Consider the following 23,953-nt stretch of genomic DNA (forward strand, 5'->3'; position numbering starts at 1 on the left):
TTAAAATAGCTATATGCATGCATATACACCTTGTGCCGTGCATCCACCACCTCAGAAACTCACTCATTCCAGCTCATTTATGCACTTCCATCTCACATGTGCAATTCCAGCTCCATTCTTAATGATGGCAGTGACATTTCCCTTCTATAAAAACCGTGCAAACTCACTTCTTTTGGGGGTTCTTCCATTATTTTGGGGGATGATTCACACATTCTAAGCCGCTCCATCTCTGTCCATTTACTCTCCCATTTGCAGAGAACATCCAACCTTAAGCCGATCCATTTCCGTTTCATCACACTTGGAGAATCAACACCGAAGGCCACTCTTAAAGGATTTCAGCATCAGTTTTGCTTCAAGGGTTTCTTTTTATTAATTCTATGTTCACTCATGTTATTTATTATTATGTCCAACCTTTTGTAAACATGAAGTGTAACTAATCTCTCTCTAGGGATTCGATGTAGCCTTGCAAGATTGCTATGTAGTTAATTCAGAATTCCCAGTTAGTCTATCTATTTCTTGTTTCATTCTCTGGTTTAATTGTGACTTAGTGAGTTGATTTTAATGCTTGATCATCATTTGAGTTAACCATAGGTTGTTTAGCCAAGATTAAAGCACACATCATGCATAATCTTGGTGGATATGTGAATGAATGAAGGGAATGTTTTGCAAACATCCTGCCGAGTGCTCCCTTGGGTTTTATGAAAGTTTCTTGTGCATTACATGTTCTTGATTAGGAACCAAAGTTGCACATCACAATTAGGTTCATGATTAGAGACATTTGATCAAATCCACACATCATATGGTTGATCATATCCATGTGAAACAAACTCAAGAAATAGGTAGATGACTGAGTATAAACTGATTTAACAAACATGGCCTTAGGTTAGCAATGGTAAAATCGAATCCCTAGCTTCATTTCCATTGGTACTATTCCATTCTATTAGTTGTTGATTCATTTATTTGTGTTCACTTCATTTTCTTATGTTTTTAAGTTACAACTACAAAATCTGCCTACATTGATTAGTTTTATTTCTCTAATAGGAGCTTTTGCAAAACAAGTGGTTATATAAGATCAATTAGTCTCTGTGGATTCGACACCCTTACTTGTGCCATTATACTAAACATATTCTAGCCCTAGCAAGGAATAAAACATCAACAGCTACAAGATGAGCTTTGTAACGCACAATTTCATTCTTCTCATTACGCTTCCGAACGAAAACCCACTTGGTACGTATGACCAACGATCGAGCAATCATTTGTAAACGCTTAATGAAAGCCTCTGCCAGGCCGTTCTGGGTGTGAACATGGGGTACATGATGTTCAACTTCAACCCCAACCGACATGCAATAGTCATCAAAAGTTTTAGATGTGAATTCTCCAGCATTATCTAATCGAATAGATTTGATCAGATAATCAGGGTGGTGAGCCTTGAGCTTGATAACCTGAGCCAACAGTTTAGAGAATGCAGCGTTCATTGTGGACAATAAGCACACGTGTGACCAACGTGTAGAAGCGTCAACCAAAACCATAAAATATCTAAATGGTCCGCAGGGAGGTTGAATCGGTCCACAAATGTCCTCCTGAATCCGTTGTAGAAAAATGGAAGGATTCGAACAAATCTTGTCATAAGAAGGCTTAGTAATAAGCTTTCCCATAGAACATGTTTGACATGCAATTTCATGGATCGAACCTAAGCTTCGGGTTAGTGGATGCCCGTGTGAAGTTTTGAGGATACGGCGCATCGCTATTCGTCCAGGATGTCCCAAACGATCATGCCAAAGTGTAATTTCGTGCGCGGTCCCTGTGGTAGGGCCGGCCACATAATGGCATTCTATGGGGCATATGGTCGTAGTATACAGACCACTCGGGTTACGCTCCATCTTCTCTAGAATACGCTTCTGGCCATATTCGTAGGAAGTTACGCACAGAAATTCAACTCCGTTTTCTACGTGGGTTTCAGCGTGGTAATGGTTATCTCTAATGTCCTTGAAACTTAGTAACGTTCTTCCGGAACGTGGAGAATAGAGTGCCTCAGCAATGGTCAAGATTGTACCATTGGACAACATTATACGTGCCTTACCGTATCCTTCAATCAGGTTGGATGGGCCTGAGAGGGTTGTCAGAGGTGCATTCTTAGGTACGAAGTTAGTGAAATAGATGCGTTCACGCAAAACAGTATGTGTGGTTGCACTATCTGCCAGACAACTAACTTTCCCACTAGTCATACCTAGAATGAAAAATTAATTTGAATCGGTCACATGCATAAAAGTTTATAAAAACAAGTATCAATTCAAAATAATTTCATTTATTAAAAAAAAACCTAATATCCAAAATAAACCGCCAACTAATAATCCAAAACATAAAGGAAAATTGTTCAAAATCAACCAAAAAACAAGTTGGGGTTCGGCCACTAGGTGGAATTCGGCCCCAATTGTCTTATTTTAACTGAAAAATAAGTCTATGTCTAAGATTCTAATCTTCCATAGGAGTGGTATCCTCCTGAAAGTCAGAAACCTCCATCTTTGTAGTCTCCGGTGCGTCCACTTGCATGAAGTTTGATTCAAACTTCTTACGACGAGAATGATATTCATCTACAACCTTCTTGGGAGCACGGCAAACACGGGACCAATGGTCCTTTGAACCACAACGATAGCATATATCGTCATTCATTGTGGAAGGTGCTTTGCCCTTATTCTTGAAGTTCGGGCCCTTAGGAGCGAGGTTTGGGCGCTTCGGGGCTTTGTTTCCTCCCAGAGACCTCCAAAGCGGTGAAGTCGAGTTTGTTCAAATTCGACATGTTCCTATCACAAAATAGATGGACAAGATGTGGTTAGTGTAATGGAGAAAAATCAATCCATTCACATAGGAGTAGAACATACAGGTTCTAATAGACATGTATTGGTTTAATTTCGCATGAAAAACTTCGGGTTTCATGGGTGATATGTTTAAGTGAAAACTTCAGGTTTTCAAATAAGGCATGTTTATAAGAAACTTCGGGTTTCAAAGTAATTATGAACTAAAGGTTCATATATTCCTGCAGGCAAACACAAATATATATGCAAACAAATATGCAACAAATATTGTATGCAAAAATATTGTATAATGATAATTGAATGAATGTTATTTTGGTCTTCGAGGCCAAATTAAAGTGTGGGTGAAAATATAAAAACCCATATTATTTAAAAAAAATATATATTAAATAATAAAATCTCGGGGCCTAAAAATATAGGCCGAGAACCCTCGGGTGGGGCTACAGGCCCACGGGGAGAGCAGGGGGTTGGGCTGCTGCGGGCAGACCCCCCAAAACATATTTTTTTCACAAAGGGCTGCATCAAGCAGGCCCAAAAGAAAACTAAAAAAATCTTTTTTTTTTCTTCAGACTGGGCCGCTGAAAGCGAGCCCAGAAACAAACAAAATTTGTGTTTTTTTTTCGCGCGGGCCGCTTTAGGCTGGCCCAAAAAAAAATCTCTTTTTTTTCGTACGGGCCAAGAGGCTGGAGCCTACTAGGGCTCGGGTTGCAGGTAGCAGACACCCCAGCGACGCTGGGTGTGCTTGGCCGAGGAAAAAGGCCGGAAAAACTAGGACGACGCCACTGCAGGTGGTTGTCCTTGGTGTGTGCAAGCCATGGTTCGTCGGAGAACCAAGTATCTATCGACGGAGATGAAATGTCGACATGATATCAAAACCCTACAAATTGAAATCGAATTTTCAAAAAATTATGACGAGATTCCGTTGAATCTCAGTTCAATTGTCGACATGGGACGACTTCAGGTCGTCGAGAATATGAACCAAAGGTTCAAGGCTGTGGCTGCAGGCCATGCCATGGTCGGGGGACACCAGGAAGGGTGTCAGGATTTTGGGTTGGGGGTTTGGCTTTGTGGGTTTTTTCTGGGAACAAGGAGAGCTGCATGCTCTCTGCTTGCGTGGAGACCCCATCTGCAGGATGGTGGTCACGGGTTCTAAAGAACCGAGGTCCCAATCGCAAAAAAAAAATGTTTTTTTTTTCAATTCAATTATATTATATGCATGTATAATTTTAATGAATCACATATTTACGTTGATGCATATGCAAATAATAGTTTCAATGCATGTACATATGTAAGATTCAATTCATGACAAATATCAAATTCACATAATTGTAGCAATTTTGGTTATGAAGCATACACAATTTATGTAGAATCTAAAATACGTAAAACGTAAAGTTGGGTCATGCATCATGGTGAATGTTCATGCTATCAGGGCTTACAAAATATCGAGTTAAAAACCGTTGTTTGGAAAGAACCTGATTGCGTGATGATATGGATGAACTGGTTTGATGCAGAAAAAAAATCTCCAACGTCAGATTCCTAAGCGCAGCGGTAGGAGCGTGCTGATAACGTGTTGTGGTCTATTTTTATCTGACAGAGAGACTAGGGCCGGCGGCAGAGAAAGAGAGGAGAGATGTGTGTTTGTAGAATTGTAGGGGAATGTATATGTTGTTATCCCTCCTACATTGTGCCTTTATTTATAGTAGTAAAGGGAGAGAATATATTCCTTCTCCTCCAAGTAATACAAGTTGTAATAGGAAATGATAACTAAAATCAAATCTAATCTAGGATTTACACAATCATACTTATTCTAGGAATGTTTACAACATCACTTAATTTTTTGTTTTTGTTTTTAAAGTTAAAGCAGAGCAGCAAGAGAGTGAGAGATAACGTAAGAGTGAGGAGAGAGAGTATTATTTTTTTATTTTTTAAAATAGATATGTTAAAATTACCTATAAGTGGGGTTTGAATTAAAAATAACAAAATTTTGTTTTGTAAAATTACGTTATTGCCTTTAACGTTTTTATTGTAATAATAATTTTTTCATCTTCTTTTAATTGACAAAGATAATTCTATTAATATGTAGTTTAGTTAAGATAAACAAAAAACCTTTTTGGCATAAGTGATGTTCCAACAAAGTTTATTATTATTTTTCTTTTTTTTCTTTCCGTTTTTCTTCTTATTTTTTTTGCTAATTTTCCTGGTTCGTTTAATTTTTTTTACAAAAATACCCTGTGACACCTTGTGACTTTAAAGTAAAGTTCTGGCTTCCTAATGACAAAAATAACTTTTTTAACAAACGATATTATTTGTACTAAGAGAAAGGGTGAGCTAAGCCTTACAATGACCTAGCAATAATGTGGTTCAAATTCACCTTTAGCGATAATTGAAACTAAAAATTAGAAGTGAAAATGAATACTATTAGACCAGAATATTAAGTGGTAACAGTGAAGATAAATTAGTAATATTATTATTTTTATGTACAAACCTAGTAGAAAGAAACTCATTAACTTCCCGAACATTTTTCAGAGTATTCTCTCTTTCCAATTTTATAGAATTACATTTTTTTTTTTTGAGATGGTGCTAGGAAACCACCTAGTAAAAAGAAACTTATTTTCGTTGACTCATTTGACTCTCCGACGATTTTACAGAGTTTTTTTCTTTCAAATTTTATAGAATTATATATTTTTAATAATGTTAAGGAAATCAAAATTTTAAATCAAATTTACAAGTTAAATAATATTTCACCAATTAAAAACATCACGTTAATCGACATTCAATGAATAATCTAATCTCTACTAATTAATAAAACTTTTTTTGTCAACCAAAAGAGGGTGAAAAGACAAATTTGTCACATCCTGGCCCGGGTCCACCACTTTCCGGGCCCGTTCCACCATCGTAGTACGATATTGTCTGCTCTGGGCTTACCATTCCCTCACGGTTTTGTTTTTGGGAACTCACGAGCAACTTTCTAGTGGGTCATCCATCCTGAGAGTGCTCTGACCTCCTTCTCGCTTAACTTCAGAGTTCCTATGGAAACCGAAGCTAGTGAGCTCCCAAAAAGCCTCGTGCTAGGTAGAGATGAGAATATACATTTAAAGATCACTCCCCTGGGCGATGTGGGATGTTACAATCGACCCCCTTAGGGGCCTGACGTCCTCGTTGACACACTTCCGGCCAGAGATTGGCTCTGAAACCATTTGTCACATCCCGGCCCGGGTCCACCACTTCACGGACCCGTTCCACCACCGTAGCATGATATTGTCCGCTTTGGGCTTACCATTCCCTCACGATTTTGTTTTTGGAAACTCACGAGCAACTTCCCAGTGGGTCACCCATCCTGGGAGTGCTCTAGCCTCCTTCTCGCTTAATTTCAGAGTTCATACGGAACTCGAAGCCAGTGAGCTCCCAAAAGGTCTCATGCTAGGTAGGGATGAGAATATACATTTAAGAATCACTCTCCTGGGCGAAGTGGGATATTACAAATTAGTCTTCTATCACAAAAAAAAAATGATGGTCAATAATGTAATTTCACAAGTCCAAATTTTACTTTTTTTTATTGAAGTTTCACCTACGAATGATGTTAAAATACCTCTAATATTTATATAAAAAAAACCAAAAAAAAAAAAACCTCCCACTCCTCCACGTTCTCTCTCTCTCTTCCTCTTTCTCCTTCTCATTTTCTAAAAAAAAATGTGTTCAAATACACAAAATGTGTAGGCAAATACTAGCCATCTATAACTACAACTTAATTTATAAATTTAACTTAAAAAATTTAGTTTTCTTAAAATTACATTTTTTTTTTGTTGTTTTAATATTTCATTAAAACAAACAAAAAAATCACAACGGAAACGAAACAAGCCCCCAAAAACAGAGATTAGGCCCAAACAGAAACAAAGCTCAAAGAAGAAGAAAACCCTAGCAGCAGAGAAACTGTTGAAGTCGTCGTCCCCATCGCCGCACTGCTGAGCCAAACGGATGAACGGCCGCAGGGATCCAGAAGAAGATAAGGTCAAGCAAAAAACCTCCCAACACAGAACCTCCAACAGATGCACGAGATAAACCAAAAGACAGCCCAAAAAGTGCAGGACACGAATGCTCCATCATCCTCCACGAACCCAACATCGCCGCACCGGTGAGCCAAACAGAATCATATCTTTGGGTACAATTTTTCCAGCCAATCGTTTAACTCCCAACTCCAAAAGCTGACGCTCAATCGGCCATTTCAGCTTTTACGTTGCATTAGGCGAGTCGGTAGCTGACCATCTGCTGTGGATATTGTCCCTGTCAGATGTCAATGGCTGCTCCTTCCTCTTCCTCATTGAAATACAACGTCTTCCTGAATTTCAGAGGCGTAGACACTCGCAAGATCTTCGTCGGCCATCTCTACAGAGCTCTGGATCAGAAATTAATCACCTTCATCGACGCCGAAGAGATCAGAAAAGGCGACGATCTTTTGCAGCTCCTCTCAGCTATCGAAGAGTCGAGGATTTCGATCGTGGTTTTCTCCCAGAACTACGCTTCTTCGACGTGGTGCTTGAAAGAACTGGTCAAAATCCTGGCGTGCATGGACGCAAAGAAGCAGATAGTGGTGCCGATTTTCTACGAAGTTGATCCATCTGAAGTTCGTAAGCAAAAGAAAATTTTTGCAGAAGCTTTTGCTCAACACGAACGCGAATCGAACGCCGACATGGAAGAGGTGGAGAGCTGGAGGTCCGCGGTAACCAGAGCTGCCAATTTATCCGGCTGGGATTCGCGAAAATACGAGTAATTACTGTTCGATTATATTCTTAATTACTTATGAATTGAGATTTTTATAGCATTTAGTTTAATTCGGTGCTGTTTTTCGTATTACACAGGGATGATGCCAAGCTTATTGAGGAAATTGTGGATGACATATATAAGAGATATATCCAAGTCTCGCCAAGCAAAGATAATGGCTTGGTTGGAATGGATTACCACATAGATGCAGTGAATTCACTATTACGTCCTGGGGTGGATGATGTTTTCACTGTTGGAATATGGGGTATGGGAGGTATAGGCAAAACCACCATCGCTCGCGCTGTTTATGATGGAATCGCATGTCAATTTGAAGCTTGCTGCTTTCTCGAAGAATGGTGCAGTACATATGCAAGAAATGCTTCTTTCTAGAATCTTGAAGCAGGAAAAGGTGCAGAGTTTAGGCACGTTGGAAAGGCTACAAAGGCTACAAAGGAAAAAAGTTTTCATTGTTCTTGATGACGTTGATGAATTATCCCAAATCGAAGCCTTACTTGGAAAGCAGCATTCATTTGGTGGTGGAAGTCGGGTCATTATAACAACTAGAGATAAACAATTATTAAGTGGAGCTGGTGCTGTATATAAGCCCGAGAACTTAAGTGAGCCAGAAGCTCTTAAACTCTTCAAGCAGTATGCCTTCAGAACAAACCAACCCACCAGAGTTTATGATCAGCTCTCAAGGGATGTCGTACAATATGCTCAAGGTCTGCCTTTAGCACTCAAAGTGTTGGGAGCTTTTCTTGATAACAAAACTGTGCCCGAGTGGGAAGATGAGTTGGAAAAAATAAGGAAAATCCCGCAAAAGGGAATTCATAATGTGCTTAAAACGAGCTTTGATGGACTAGATGAGTCAGACAAGGACATCTTTCTAGATATTGCATGTTTCTTGAAAGGAATGGATATAGACAGTGCAAAAAAAAGTCTGGACAGTTGTGGCTTATATCCCCATCGTGGAATAAGAGTTCTAATCGACCGAGCTCTCATATCTGTGTCAAAGTGGGGGGAACTGGTGATGCATGATTTACTAGAGGAAATGGGTCGGGAAATCGTTCGCCAAGAATGTATCAAAGAGCCTGGGAGAAGAAGTAGGTTGTGGAGTTATGAAGATGTTCGTCATGTGCTGACTCAAAAAACAGTGAGATATCTTTCTCTTATGCAATGTTTCGTAGAAAGCTTCAGCTTTCGACGAAAATCTATTTTATAGCAAACATGCATTGTTTATAATATTCAATAAGGTTCTTTGTGTTTTCCTTCACTTTAATTTACATTGTTGGTTTATCCAGGCTACAGAAGCAATTGAAGGCATAATCCTGGATTCAGCAATCTTTAAAGAGAGATGCTCAAATACTGAAGCATTTGTTAGTATGACAAAACTAAGACTGCTCATGATACGTGATGGTTACTTTGACGAATATGGGTTTGTATCCGAGGATTCATTTGACAGTCAAACTTCAACTGAAGCAGAAGATGAGCTTGCATTCGGGGATTCATTTGACAATCGAGCTCCACATGATTGCTTCATAAAACACTGGATTGCGGACTTAAAGTTCCAAAGTTCTCAGTTGAGGTGTCTCATCTGGCGTGGTTGCCCCCTCAAGTCTTGGCCATCCAACTTCCAGTTCAAGAATCTTGTAAACCTTGACATGAGCAATAGTCGCATCGAACAACTTTGGACAGGAGCTGAGGTACGATTTTTCATTTACGTAAATATATTTATTTTCAATGTTTAGGTTCTGAGATGTGTTGTGCATGTTTTCCTGTACTTTTTAACAGCCTCTGGAAAAGTTGAAATTCATCAATTTAAGTTATTGTGAAAGCCTTAAGAAAACCCCCGACTTCACAAAGGCTACAAGTCTTAAGGAACTAAATCTCAAAGGTTGTACAGAGTTATATGAGGTTGACCCATCCATTTCAGCTCTGAAAAACCTTGCTATATTGAATCTAGGAGACTGTGAAAATCTTAAGAGCCTTCCGGGCATCATTCGTATGGGATCTCTTCAAACCCTTGATCTTTCTGGTTGCTCAAACCTTGAGAAGTTTCCTGAGATTTCGGAAGTTATGGAGGAGCTGTCAGAGCTTTATTTAGTTGGGACTGCAATTAAAGAACTGCCTTCTTCAATTAATAAACTCACAGGCCTCACTGTTTTGGACCTATCTCAGTGTCGAGAACTCAAGAGCCTGCCGAGCAGCATTCATATGGGATCTCTTCAAACCCTTAAACTTTCTGGTTGCTCAAACATTGAGAAGTTTCCAGATATTTCAGATGTTATGGGGAATCTATCAAAGTTATATTTAGATAGCACTGCCATTAAAGAACTGCCTTCGTCAATTAATAAACTCACGGGCCTTACTTTTTTGGACCTAAGAGGCTGTGAAAATCTTAAGAGCCTTCCGGGCATCAATCATATGGGATCTCTTCAAACCCTTAATCTTTCTGGTTGCTCAAACCTTGAGAAGTTTCCTGAGATTTCGGAAGTTATGGAGGAGCTGTCAGAGCTTTATTTAGTTGGGACTGCAATTGAAGAACTGCCTTCTTCAATTAATAAACTCACGGGCCTTACTCTCTTGGACCTAAGACGCTGTGAAGAACTGAAGAGCCTGCCGAGCAGCATTCATATGGGATCTCTTCAAACTCTTAATCTTTCAGGTTGCTCAATGCTTGAGAAGTTTCCAGATATTTCAGATGTTATGAAGAAACTATCAAGGTTATATTTAGACAAGACTGCAATTAAAGAACTGCCTTCGTCAATTAATAAACTCACAGGCCTCACTGTTTTGGACCTATCTCGGTGTCGAGAACTCAAGAGCCTGCCGAGCAGCATTCATATGGGATCTCTTCAAACCCTTAATCTTTCTGGTTGCTCAAACCTGGAGCAGTTTCCAGATATTTCAGGTGTTATGGAGAAGCTATCAGAGCTTTATTTAAACGAGACTGCAATTAAAGAACTGCCTTCGTCAATTAATAAACTCACAGGCCTCACTGTTTTGGACCTATCTCGGTGTCGAGAACTCAAGAGCCTGCCGAGCAGCATTCATATGGGATCTCTTCAAACCCTTAATCTTTCTGGTTGCTCAAACCTGGAGCAGTTTCCAGATATTTCGGGTGTTATGGAGAAGCTATCAGAGCTTTATTTAGACGAGACTGCAATTAAAGAACTGCCTTCGTCAATTAATAAACTCACGAGCCTTACTATTTTGGTCCTAAGAGGCTGTCGAGAACTCAAGAGCATGCCAAGCAGCATTCATATGGGATCTCTTCAAACCCTTAATCTTTCTGGTTGCTCAAACCTGGAGCAGTTTCCAGATATTTCAGGTGTTATGGAGAAGCTATCAGAGCTTTATTTAGACGAGACTGCAATTAAAGAACTGCCTTCGTCAATTAATAAACTCACAGGCCTCACTGTTTTGGACCTATCTCGGTGTCGAGAACTCAAGAGCCTGCCGAGCAGCATTCATATGGGATCTCTTCAAACCCTTAAACTTTTTGGTTGCTCAAACTTTGAGAAGTTTCCAGATATTTCAGATGTTATGGGGAAGCTATCAAAGCTTTATTTAGGTGGGACTGCCATTAAAGAACTGCATTCGTCAATTAATAAACTCACGGGCCTTACTGTTTTGAACCTAAGAGGCTGTCGAGAACTCAAGAGCCTGCCGAGCAGCATTCATGTAGGATCTCTTCAAACCATTATTCTTTCGGGCTGCTCAATGCTTGAGAAGTTTCCAGATATTTCAGATGTTATGGAGAAGCTATCAGAGCTTCATTTAGATGGGACTGCTATTAAAGAACTGCATTCATCAATTAATAAACTCACGGGCCTTACTATTTTGAACCTAAGAGGCTGTCAAGAACTCAAGAGCCTGCAGAGCAGTATTCATATCGGATCTCTTCAAACCCTTAATCTTTCTGGTTGCTCAAACCTTGAGAAGTTTCCAGAGATTTCAGATGCTATGGAGAATCTATCAGAGTTATATTTAGATGGGACTGCCATTAAAGAACTGCCTTCATCAATTAATAAACTCACGGGCCTTACTGATTTGAACCTATCTTGGTGTCAAGAACTCAAGAGCCTGCCGAGCAGCATTCATATGGGATCTCTTCAAACCCTTATTCTTTCGGGTTGCTCAATGCTTGAGAAGTTTCCAGATATTTCAGATGTTATGGAGAATCTATCAGAGTTATATTTAGATGGGACTGCCATTAAAGAACTGCCTTCGTCAATTACTAAACTCACGGGCCTTACTGTTTTGAACCTATCTGGGTGTCAAGAACTCAAGAGCCTGCCGAGTAGCATTCATATGGGATCTCTTCGAACCCTTATTCTTTCGGGTTGCTCAATGCTTGAGAAGTTTCCAGATATTTCAGATGTTGTGGAGAAGCTATCAAGGTTATATTTAGATGGGACTGCCATTCAAGAACTGCCTTCGTCAATTAATAAACTCACGGGCCTTACTGTTTTGGACCTATCTGGGTGTCAAGAACTCAAGAGCCTGCCGAGCAGCATTCATATGGGATCTCTTCAAACCCTTAATCTTTCTGGTTGCTCAAAACTTTGAGAAGTTTCCAGACATTTCAGATGTTATGGAGAAGCTATCAAAGTTATATTTAGATGGGACTGCAATTAAAGAACTGCCTTCTTCAATTAGAAATCTTCCAGGTCTTGTTACGTTGAACGTAAGAGATTTTAGAAAACTCAAGTCTCCCAAGCAGCATTTGTGATCTCAAGGCCCTTCACTATCTTAGTCTTTCTGGTTGCCCAAAGTTTGAGGTGTTGGAATTATTGGGTATTGCTCATTTATCATTATTGAGTACATTAGAACTCTGCAGAAACAATTTTGAGAGCTTGCCTGCGGAAATGAATTGGCTTCATTGGTTAACAAGTCTCAAATTGGAAGGTTGCAAGGGACTGAAATCAATACCAGAGATTTCATCAACTATAAGGTTCATAGATGCCCATGATTGCACGGCTTTGGTATCTGTTTCAAGACCAAGCAAGTTTTTTCCGAAGAATCTTTACTTGACATTTTCAAACTGCTTCCAGCTGGTGCAAAATCTATTTGAAGATGTTGTGGAAGCTCATCAGGTCTCTCTCTCTCTCTCTCTACGTGCAAAAGTATGAAACATATCTAATGCAAGTCCAGTTTACCTTTGTTTTCATTCTGCAGGGTAATCCGCAACCTCTTTCCTTGTTTATGTATCTTCCTGGAAGTAAACTTTCAGATTGGTTCAGCCATCAGTGTAGCAGATCTTCCGTAACTGTGCATCTACCACCAGTCTTGGATCATAAGATTTTAGGATTCGCTGTGTGCGGTGTTACTAAGTTCAAGTATGCACATTATGCATCTGATCTATCTGCTCTGTGTTTTTGTACCTTCAAAGGAGAGCATGCATGGCGAGCGCGGTTTCTGCTTTGATTTGCTTGATTTGAGCATCACAAGAGGCAGGTTACTTGAGTCAGATTATGTGATTCTGGGGCACCAGTTCAGCAGCATCGCGTCAGAAGGAGTGGAGTTCGTCTCTTTTATGCCAACTGTGAGGAGGTGCATAATCTCTTTTATGCCAATTGTGAGAGGAAGCTAATTGTAAGCCCGTGTGGTCCCTTTTATCCCAAATTTGAGGTGGTGCGTTATTGAAGCATGATACAGCCGGATCAATTCCACTTTCAAGAACAACACTATCATCATGAGAATTCTGAAGCCGAACTTCGTGCTTTTGGCAAATCAATGGTAAGAGTTGCACATTCTGAGAGGAACCGTGAAGGGTGTTGCTATAACGAGGGTGAACAAAATGGAAGTGATACCTCTGACGCAGAGGATTTGTATTCTAAAAGATTGGTACTTCCTGATGGGGCAAAGGAAAACTGAAGAGAACAATCCCTCTGTGTTGGATTTGATGGCTCAGTCCTGTTGGGTCTCAACACTTTCTACGCGGACCTAAAACCAAACTGTTGTGGCTCTTTAGTTGGCATATGCGGATCCCATGCTAGGTCTCTTTAGTGCTCGTATTTAAAGCCTCGCATTGTGTCGAATTTGGATGAGACGGTGGGAAATGTGAATACAAGCAGCTGCACTAGTGTAAAGGAAAGAGAAGAGCCGACACCCAATGGAAGAGAGAAGTAAAATGGGGAGCTGCTGCGTTTAAGGTTCTGTAAGAGTGAAACCAATTAGCGATTGTTGTAGTTGTAGAGAAACAAATATTTTGTTTGTAATTCGTTTTTTCCCTCTTCTATTTGTGAGTGTATCTGGGTGTATTTTGGGTTTGAGTTTGAGAGTACTCTTTGTAATCTCCTTTTCCTTTTGTTTATTAGTGAAACTTCCTTGCTGTCCCCGAACTGGATGTAGGTTTACGCCGAACCAGTATAAATCTTTGTGTCATTTTAATTGTTTGTTTTGTCATATTTTTCCGTATTAGTTTATTGGTTTCAAGTTAGTGTTTCCCGCACAACACATTGAACCCCGAGCTTGTTGTATTTGGAAGTGCCAATTCAGATAATGTGAGTCGTCCAATTTGACATTGACAGAGGTTGAGATGAGCTTGTTGTAATGTTAATTCAAAATTAGAACAAGAGAAATGGCTCGATGTGCTGAAATTGAAAAATTCAAGGGGTGTGATATCCACACATCCTATTTTACTTCTCACACATTCTTTTAATTTTCGACTGTCGGATCGGATGAATTGAAGAAGATCAACGGACAGAAATTATCAAGGGGTGTGCGAGAAGTAAAATGAAGTGTGCTATCATGAAAACAAGATTAATTAGAATAATTAAGTTTTTAATTGCTCAATTCTGTTCCATACGAACTTAGAATATCACTTTGTAGAGCTGTAATAACTTTGCAGCCACAAGACATAAATACCAAGTACCCTTAATTGCTCTTCCGGACGTTTCTGGTTCGTGTTGACATAAACAATAGATTTTTTAGTGTGCTTGACATACGGCTCAGTACACCAAATTTAATAATAATTGGTTGGAAACTTAAAAAAAAAAATTATAATGAATTGTATCATTAATTCTTGGTGTACCAAATAATTTGCCGGCCGCACGAAAAAACTTCTCGACATGAATACAACCCAAAGGCGTCACTATTAGCTACTACTAAGAATACAAAGTTTACATGAAAGAAAAAGGTTAAACTATCATTTCACGTTCAACTTAAATAATTACACACGAGTTATCTAGTTACACAATTGTGTAAGCGTGCTAAAATGTACGTCACTTTCAAATTAGGTGGGTTGGATGGGAACACAAACTCTTATTAACCACGATAAATGGGTCAGCACGATTATGCCCAACCCAAACAAACTTATTTTTTGTCCTTTTCAAGTCGGATTATCGAATCTGTCTAAAATTGTTACCTCTACTCTTTCTTGGCACACCCAAATTCAAACAAAAACAATGAAAGGTACATCCGAACAAAAATACAATAAAAGGTACATCATACAACTCTCATATTTTTAATAGAAAACGCGCATTATCCTCGTCATACATATGAAAGATTTCAGAGTAGTACCATTAATAATGTGACAGTAGTTTAGAAGCCAAACGATGCTATTAGACATGACACATATGTGAGAAGCTGACACTTACCTCGAGGATATTTCCAATCACTCTAACTCATTTTTCATATGAATAGCGAGATCGGAATATATTTCCGATTTACAAAGAAGTTATTGGGTTGGGTATGCAGATGAAGATTCAACATAGTTGAACGATATCGCGTAGTGTAGAATATCATTTTTTTGTTTGTTTGGTTACACTAGGTGTATTTGCCTTTTTATTTCAATAAAATTTCACCTCGCACAATCGAGGGTTCTTTAACAAAAAGGAAAAGTATAGATGGTATAGAATATCATTTATACTAAAAAAAACATATTCATACAAATTATACTCATGAGATTTGCAGTTGGCGCTTTACTACAGTGACGAAAAATAATAATGCATATACACTTTGATGCCAATTCGATCCTTATGGATTTGTTGTGAATTCAATCCTTACAGATTTTCCTCTTCTTTAATAACTAATTACCTAAACCACCAACGTTGCTCTACCGTAAAAATTAATAATAAATAAAAGGAAAGGGTCATTTAAGATTTGCTGAGTTTCAAAACCAGATTAGTGTACTTTACGTAATGATCTAATTTGCATTGGCTCATTGACTTCGTGTCGGTCAGACCATTTTCCGGTGATCCAATTGTAGTTCAGTTGAGTTAGCAGCTCAATCATAAGCGAATCGTCGAGGCTTTCGATCGTGGTTTTCTCCCAGAACTACGCTTATTCGACGGGGTGCTTGAAAGAACTGGTCAAAATCCTGGCGTGCATGGACGCAAAGAAGCAGACAGTGGTGCCGATTTTCTACCAAGTTGATCCATCTGAAGTTCGTAAGCTCAAGATAAGTTTTGCAGAAGCTTTTTCCTCAAAACGAACGCGAATCGAATGCCGAAATGAAAGAGGTGGAGAGCTGGAGGTCCGCGCTAACCAGAGCCGCCAATTTATCCGCTGGGATTCGCGAAAATACGAGTAATTTGGATCAATACCGCCATGAGCAGCTTATGCTGCTGAATTCAAATCACGATGGCTTCACCCATACAAACTAAACTCATGAAATGGGATTTTCTTTTGACGGAAAAAAAAAAAATAATAATAATAATGTTTGCGGGCCGTGGGCCTATTTGGACTCATTCTGATGGGCCTTTTAAAAATTTAAAACCGGGCTAGTCCAATTCGTATTTGAATTTTCCAATACGTTGAAGAATTATTTTAGGATAGTGTTATCCAGATACTTATCTTTTTCTTTCACACATTTTTTTATTTATTTTTGGCAGTCGAATCAAATAATTTGAAGAAGATCAAATGAAAAAATTAATAAGAATATGTGAGAGGGAAAAAAATATGTGTGAATAGATCTACCCTTATTTTATTACTAGCCTTTTTCTTTTGCATTTGGTTTTTTTTTTGGATACTTTATTGTTTTTTTTTTAAATTGGCTTAATTTTATATTTAGAATAAATTCAACATAAAAAGTCATTAACTTCTCAGTAAGAAGCGGTTATTTCTTTTCAATTTTTTAATTACTACACTTTTATTTAAAATTTACTAGAATATAGCCATGCACAAAGGGTGTGTGAATATTTTTTTTGTTTTTAAAATTAAAGGAGAGCATAAGAGAGCAAAAGAGTGAGAGAGAATGTGAGAGTGGGAAGGGAGGATTATTATTATTTTTTTTAAATTAAAGGCGCCGGCATCCCACGTGTCGCGAGTACACCAGTAATCGTCTTCCTCGCGAAGGTCATAATTTTGCTTATTTTCATCCTAACTTCCAAGGCTAATTTCTAACTCAATACTTAAACCAAATTCAATGATTCAAAAGCCAACTAGAAACTAGGAATGTGGGGAAAAGGTTTATACTACTTCGGGGTCCAATCGTGGCCTGAGTTGAACGGGGAAACGACCTAAAAGTGGCCCGATGGTCACGGCCAAACTTTCCAGAATTTTGGAAATTTCTTCCCAACTTTCATAGCTAGTTTCTAATTCAATTCTTAACCAAACTTGATGATTGAAAATCCATAATGAAGTTAGAAATCTAGAGAAGAGAGTCATACCCTTAGGAGGCCCAACGAAGATCATAATTGGCCGGCAAATTGGTCTGAAAATGGTCAAATGGCCACGAGTCTTGTTTTCTAGAAATCTGGGAAATTTTTCCTAGGTTGCTTCCAAATTACGGTGGTGCTATGGCGAAGCTCACCAAAGAGAGTTGGAGATGAGAAAGTTATGGTGGTGCTATGGCGAAGCTCGCCAAAGAAGGCAGTAGGTGGTGACGTTTTTTGTTGAACTGGCAGAGAGAGAGAGTTGACAGAGATGAGAGAGAAGACACGAGAAAGTTCTCGAGGGAGAGATCACAAAGGGGAAAAGAAAAGGGCACCAGAAATAGGGTGCCACGTGTCAGTCATGTGGTGTCCAAAGTGGAGAAATATCTCCATTTGTGAACTTACCAAAATACCCTTACATTTGAATTCCACAATATCCCCGTTGTTGCTCCAAATTCAAATCCGCTTATGCCCACGCGTTCGTATCGTCGAGTACTACCCAATTACGCTAAAAAAAAATCATACGTTTCTCTAGACGATGATTAACTGAAATCAAAGTCCTGGCCTCTAGGGGCATTTTCTTCGATTCCCTCGATTAAAATAAATAAAAACATAATTTCAAGGATGGGTTGTCACACCTATCTTTCTGGTTGCTCAATGCTTGAGAAGTTTCCAAATTGTTCAGAAGTTATGGAGAAGGTATCAGGGCTTTATTTAGATAGGAATGCAATTAAAGAATTGCCTTCGTCAATTAATATACTCATAGGCCTTACTGTTTTGGATCTAAGAGGCTGTCGAGAACTCAAGATCCTGTCGAGCAGCATTCATATGAGATCTTTTCAAACCCTTAATATTTTTGGTTGCTCAATGCTTGAGAAGTTTCCAGATATTTCAGATGTTATAGAGAAGCTATCAGAGCTTCATTTATATAAGATTGCAATTAAAGAACTGCCTTCGTCAATTAATAAACTCACATGCCTTACTATATTGGACCTAAGAGGCTGTTGAGAACTCAAGAGCCTACCGAGTAACATTCATATGGGATTTCTTCAAACCCTTAATCTTTCTGGTTGCTCAAACCTTGAGAAGTTTCCTGATATTTTAGATGTTACAGAGAAGCTATCAAATCTTTATTTAGTTGGGACTGCAATTAAAGAACTGCCTTCGTCAATTAATATACTCACGGGCGTTACTGTTTTGGATCTAAGAGGCCGTCGAGAACTCAAGAGCCTACTGAGCAGTATTTATATGATCTCTTCAAACCCTTAATCTTTCTGGTTGCTCAATGCTTGAGAAGTTTCCAAATATTTCAAATGTTATGGAGAAGCTATCAGAGCTTGATTCAGATGAGACTGCAATTAAAGAACTGCATTTGTCAATTAATAAACTCACAGGCCTTACTATTTTGGACCTAAGAGGCTGTTGAGAACTCAAGAGCCTGCCGAGCAACATTCATATGGGATATCTTCAAACGCTTAATCTTTCTGGTTGCTCAAACCTTGAGAAGTTTCCAGATATTTCAGATCTTATGGAGAAGCTATCAGAGCTTTATTTAGTTGGGCCTGCAATTGAAGAACTACCTTCGTCAATTAGAAATCTTTAGGGGCTTGTTACGTTGAACTAAGCGATTGCAAAAGCCTCAAGATACATAATCTCATTTTGTTTATTAGTGGAACTTCCTCGATGTCCTCGAACTGGATGTAGGCTTACACCGAACCAGTATAAATCTTTTGTGTCAGTTTGAATTGTTTGTTTTGTCATATTTTTTCCGTTTTAGTTTATTGGTTTCAAATTAGCGCTTCCGCACAACACTCTGAACCCCAGTGAAGGTGGAGAGGAGCTTGTTGTATTTGGAAGTTCCAATTTAGATAATTTGAGTCATCCAATCTAACATTGACAAAGGTGGAGAGGAGCTTGTTGTAATGTTAATTCAACATTAGAACAAGAGAAATAGCTCGATGTGCTGAAATTGAAGAATTCAGTTGCAAGCAACACATTTATGTTGCCCATCAGAACAAGATTAAGTAGAATAGTTAAGTTTTTAGTTGCCCAATCCATATGAATTTAGAATATGGAGGACGTGTTTCTGCATTGTTTTCAAATGTCCTAAGCACTTTGTAGAGCTGTAGTAACTTTGCAGCCACAAGACACCAATACCAAGTACCCTTAATCACTCTTCCAGATGTCTCAGATACTCTTCGTGTTGACATAAACGAGATATTTTTCAGTATGCTTGGCATACGGCTTGGTACACCGAGTTTAAAAATATAATTGGTTAGAAGCTTGAAAAAAAAAATTATAACGAATTGTATCATTAATTCTTGGTATACTTGAGTAGTGTGCCGGCCACACGAAAAAACTTCTTGACATGAACACAACCCTTAGTTACTCATAAGAATACAAAGTTTACATGAAAGAAAAAAAATCAAACTTATCATTTCACATTGAACTTAAATGACTTGCACACGAGTTACCTAATTACGCGATTGTGTAAGCATGCTAAATAGTACATCACTTTCGCATTAGGTGGGTTGGATGGAAACACAAACTTTAATTAACCATGTTAAATGGGTCAACACGATTATGCCCAACTAAAACAAAAATTTATTTTTTGTCCTTTTCAAGTCGGATCATCGAATCTATGGAAAATTGCTACCTCTACTCTTTCTTAGCACTTTCTACCCAAATTCAAATATAAACAATGAAAGCTACATCCGAACAAAAATACAATAACAGGTACATCATCCAATAACTTTCATATTTTTAATAGAAAATATGACGAATTGTAATCATAATTTTTGGTGTACCGATTAGTGTGCCGGCCACACAAAAAAACTTCTTGACATGAACACAATCAAAAGGCGTTGACTTAAATGACTTGCACATGAGTTCTCTAGTTACGCAATTGTGTAAGCATGCTGAAGGGTACGTCACTTTCGAATTAGGTGGGTCGGATGGAAACACAAACTCTTATTAACCATGTTAAATGGGTCAACACGATTACGCCCAACTCAAACAAATTTATTTTTTGTCTTTTTCAAGTTGGATTATCGAATCTGTCTAAAATTGTTACCTCCACTCTTTCTTGGCACTTTCTACCTAAATTCGAGCAAAAACAATGAAGGATACATCCGAACAAAAATACAATAAAAGGTATATCATCCAACAACTTTCATATTTTTAATAGGAAAAACGCTCATGTAAGTGGCATTTTACTACAATAGTATAGTTGAGTGTTATCCTTGTACCACGGTGTGAGTTCAAACATTGTTGGCTTCCTAGGTCCATCTCCAATGAAGAGGGCTAGATGTCCAAAAGCTAAAAAATAGTCTGCTTTGTTCAAAAATCAATCTCGAACTAATGGTTGGACTATAATCTGTGGAGCTCATCAAACCATTTTTCTGGCCGAAGGAGTTGAGTTAAATTAATTGATTCAAATTCAACTGAAAACTTAAAACTAATAAATTATTAAACTAACTATGTTTAGCCTCTTTCAATTAGAAATGGTATATGAATATGACCTGATATTTTTTATTTAAAAATAATATTTTATACAGCTATAAATCTAAATGGGGCTATGATTAGCGCGAAAAGAAAAAAAAAGCACACACATTATTCTCGTCATCGACTCATTGACTTTGTTAGGCTACATTTTTATCCTGCAATGGGTTTTTTTTTTTTTTTGGAGGGTTGGTGTGGAAGGATGGAGTGCACTGGGTGAGAAGCCCTATTATTGTAGTGTCGATGCCACCACTATAAATCCTGCACTGGATTTATTTTTTAATTAAAAAAAAAATTTTTAGTCGTTAAATAATTACGATGTGTATTTTTATTGAGTAAACAGGTTTTGTAGCTAATAGCATATGTATCAAAGATTTCATAGTAGGATCGTTACCATCGAAACATAAACTCTTATTAACTATGTTAAATGGCTTATGCCCAAATTAAACAAATTTATTTTTTGTCCTTTTAAAGTCGCATTGTCCTGTCTAAAATTGTGGACCCTACTCTTTCTTGCACTTTCTTTCTACCTCAATCGAAGAAATACAATGGAAAGTATCATCGAACAACTTTCATATTTTTAATAGAAAAACGCGCATTATCATCGTCACTGTCTCATTAACTTTCTTTGGCTACATTTTTTTCCTCCGCCTGAGAGAAAGCATGTTTTGATCGAGGCCACTCATCTCCCTATCGATCGGACCATATTTTCCGGTCAACAATTGTTTCAGTTCGGGGTACAGTTTTCCAGTAATCGTTGAACTCCTAGCTCCAACAATCGAGTATTGCAGTTCTTACATAAATGGCTGTTTCTTCTTCTTCTTCAGTATCTGACGTCCGTCGTTGGAAATATGATGTCTTCGTCAGTTTCGGACACCAAGACACCGGCAGGGATTTTGTCAGCCATCTGATCAGAGCTTTCAATCAGAAATCAATCAGTACACCCGTGGATGCTGAAGGTATTTGCAGAGACGACTGCCCTTCGGAGGAGCTCCCAGACGCCGTCCAACATTCGAGGCTTTTTATTGTAGTTTTTTCTAAAGGATACGCTGATTCCAGATGTCGCCTCGAAGAACTGGTCCAAATGCTGAACTGCGTGGATAAAAATAACCAGAAGTTGTTGCCCGTTTTCTATAGAGTAGATCCGTCTGATGTTCGTAGAGCCACCGGAGCTTTTGCGGAAGCTTTTCAGAAATACGAGTGCAATCGCGTCGACGAGGAAGAGGTGCCGAGATGGAGATCCGCTCTAACTAGTGCCAGCAATTATTTTGGCTGGTATCTCCCATATTATAGGTAATTTTAATTAAAATTTTCACATCCTATTATATGTATATGTTAAATTTAATGATTCAAACCATTTATATACCATTCAGGCCTACACAATGATCATTTTTATAAAAAATCAACCTCTAAAAAAAAAAGATTAATGGGGTTGAAGGTACGGGGAGAACTTCATAGTGGTCACTTTATAATTTGCTGGAAGAACATGAATGGGGTCTAATTAATCTAATTTGTAGCAAAAACGATTATTAATGTGTAAACCACGAGCTGGTGAGGAGCCTGACTTGTGGCCAACGGGAGGCTGAAATGCCTCTGTGAGTCTTCCGGCCAACGGAAGATGTGGATAACCGTGGCTTGCCACCTGTTGTCCCCCCATTTTAAAAAGAAAAAATAAAAATAAAAAGGATCATGAATGATGTAATATTACAACATATAGCCAGTGAAGTTACCTAAGAGATCCCTCAATAGAGAGAGACCGTATATACTACTTGAGGAAATAATGCAGTACTGTTTTTCAAATTTCACATCCACAGGAATGAAGCCGACGTGATCGAGGAAATCGTACAAAGTGTTTTTGATAAATTGATCTGCTTCTCATCGTATGGCAGTCGTCGGAAATATGATGTATTTCTCAACTTTAGAGGTACAGACACTCGCAAGAGTTTTGTCGTCCATCTCTACAAAGCTCTGTATCTAAAAGTAATCAACACCTTCATGGATGGTGAAGAGTTAGAAAAGGCAACAGCATTTCGGATCTCCTGAATTCTATCAAAGAGTCGCGAGTTTCGATTGTTGTATTTTCTGAAGACTACGCTTCTTCCAAATGGTGCTTAAAAGAACTCGTTCAGATCCTCGAATGCAAGGATAAACAAAATCAGATAGTGGTGCCCGTTTTCTACCGAGTTGATCGATCTAAAGTTTGTAAACCGGAAGCTTTTACTAAACACGATAGCGATCCTAGGGTGGAGAAGGAAGAGTTGCAGATCTGGATGTCCGCTCTAACTAAAGCCACCAAGTTACCTCCACATCGCTGGGATCAACAAAATTACGAGTAATTTTTGCTTAATTAGGTTCTTAATTTTTTTTAATTTCCTATTAAGGGGTTGAGCCCTTCACAACATTTAGTTTAATTTGATTTGGTGTCAGTATATATATATATATACACACACACATTCTCGTACCAATACTGTTTTTCATATTCCGCAGGGACGATGCCAAGCTTATTGAGGACATTGTACAACATATTGGAGCCTGCCTGCACAAATGAATCGGCTTCACCGTTTAACATATTTCAAATGGGACATGTATCACCAAGTGCGTGTGTATTTTTGTTTTGGCGGATGATTTCACAGTTTGTAATTGCCTCTGTAGGGTTTATACTGTTACACAGAACAGTCTCTTTTGATCATTCAAAGGTTATTTCTCTAATAAACTTGTCAGCAGATCATACATATTATTATGTGTCATAAATGTGACATATCATAGATCTTTACTAAATGTAACATTAGAATTTATATATTATTATGTGTCATAAAGTTTTGATTTAGTAAACTTGTAAGTGGATCATACTTTTGGACATTAGCTAATAAATCAATAGTTTGTCGTAATTTTTTTAATCAATGTACAATTCTGAATCAACTCATACGATGTAGCCCATTGAAGATTTCCCAAACTAATACAATTGTTTGACATGGTACCGAAGTCATTTGATTTGAAACGTGTAGACTTTGCATTTAGTACTTACATGATTTTGAAACATTAATGTTTTGTCCTTTTTTTAATGAAAATTAGAATAGTTATTGTTTAGGGTAGAAAATTTGGTATATGTGGAGAGGGTGTGGAGAGATTTTTCAATGTGACCCATATACGAAATGGTACATCACGTGTCACTATACAAATGATGAGATATGTGTGTTAAAAAGTTAATAACTTAAAAAATGCAATTTCCCACCACTTATATAAAAACACGTGATGTACCACTCGTGTTTTGGTTACAATGAA

The 23,953-nt window shown here is 38.3% G+C and overlaps 1 protein-coding gene and 1 pseudogene across 1 annotated transcript; both read left to right on the forward strand.

Annotated features, from left to right (window-relative positions):
- Positions 1 to 6,789: 6,789 nt before the first annotated feature.
- Positions 6,790 to 13,909, forward strand: LOC103441060 (disease resistance protein RPV1-like; annotated as a pseudogene).
- Positions 13,910 to 21,264: 7,355 nt separating this feature from the next.
- Positions 21,265 to 22,812, forward strand: LOC139194934 (toll/interleukin-1 receptor-like protein). The gene is made up of 2 exons (XM_070820063.1): positions 21,265 to 21,964; positions 22,486 to 22,812. The coding sequence occupies exons 1-2, from the start codon at positions 21,474 to 21,476 to the stop codon at positions 22,712 to 22,714; spliced, it is 720 nt and encodes a 239-aa protein (XP_070676164.1). The 5' UTR covers positions 21,265 to 21,473; the 3' UTR covers positions 22,715 to 22,812.
- The last annotated feature ends 1,141 nt before the right edge of the window (positions 22,813 to 23,953 follow it).

The sequence above is a fragment of the Malus domestica genome, chromosome 01, assembly GCF_042453785.1.
Source record: "Malus domestica chromosome 01, GDT2T_hap1".
Classification (NCBI taxonomy): domain Eukaryota; kingdom Viridiplantae; phylum Streptophyta; class Magnoliopsida; order Rosales; family Rosaceae; genus Malus; species Malus domestica.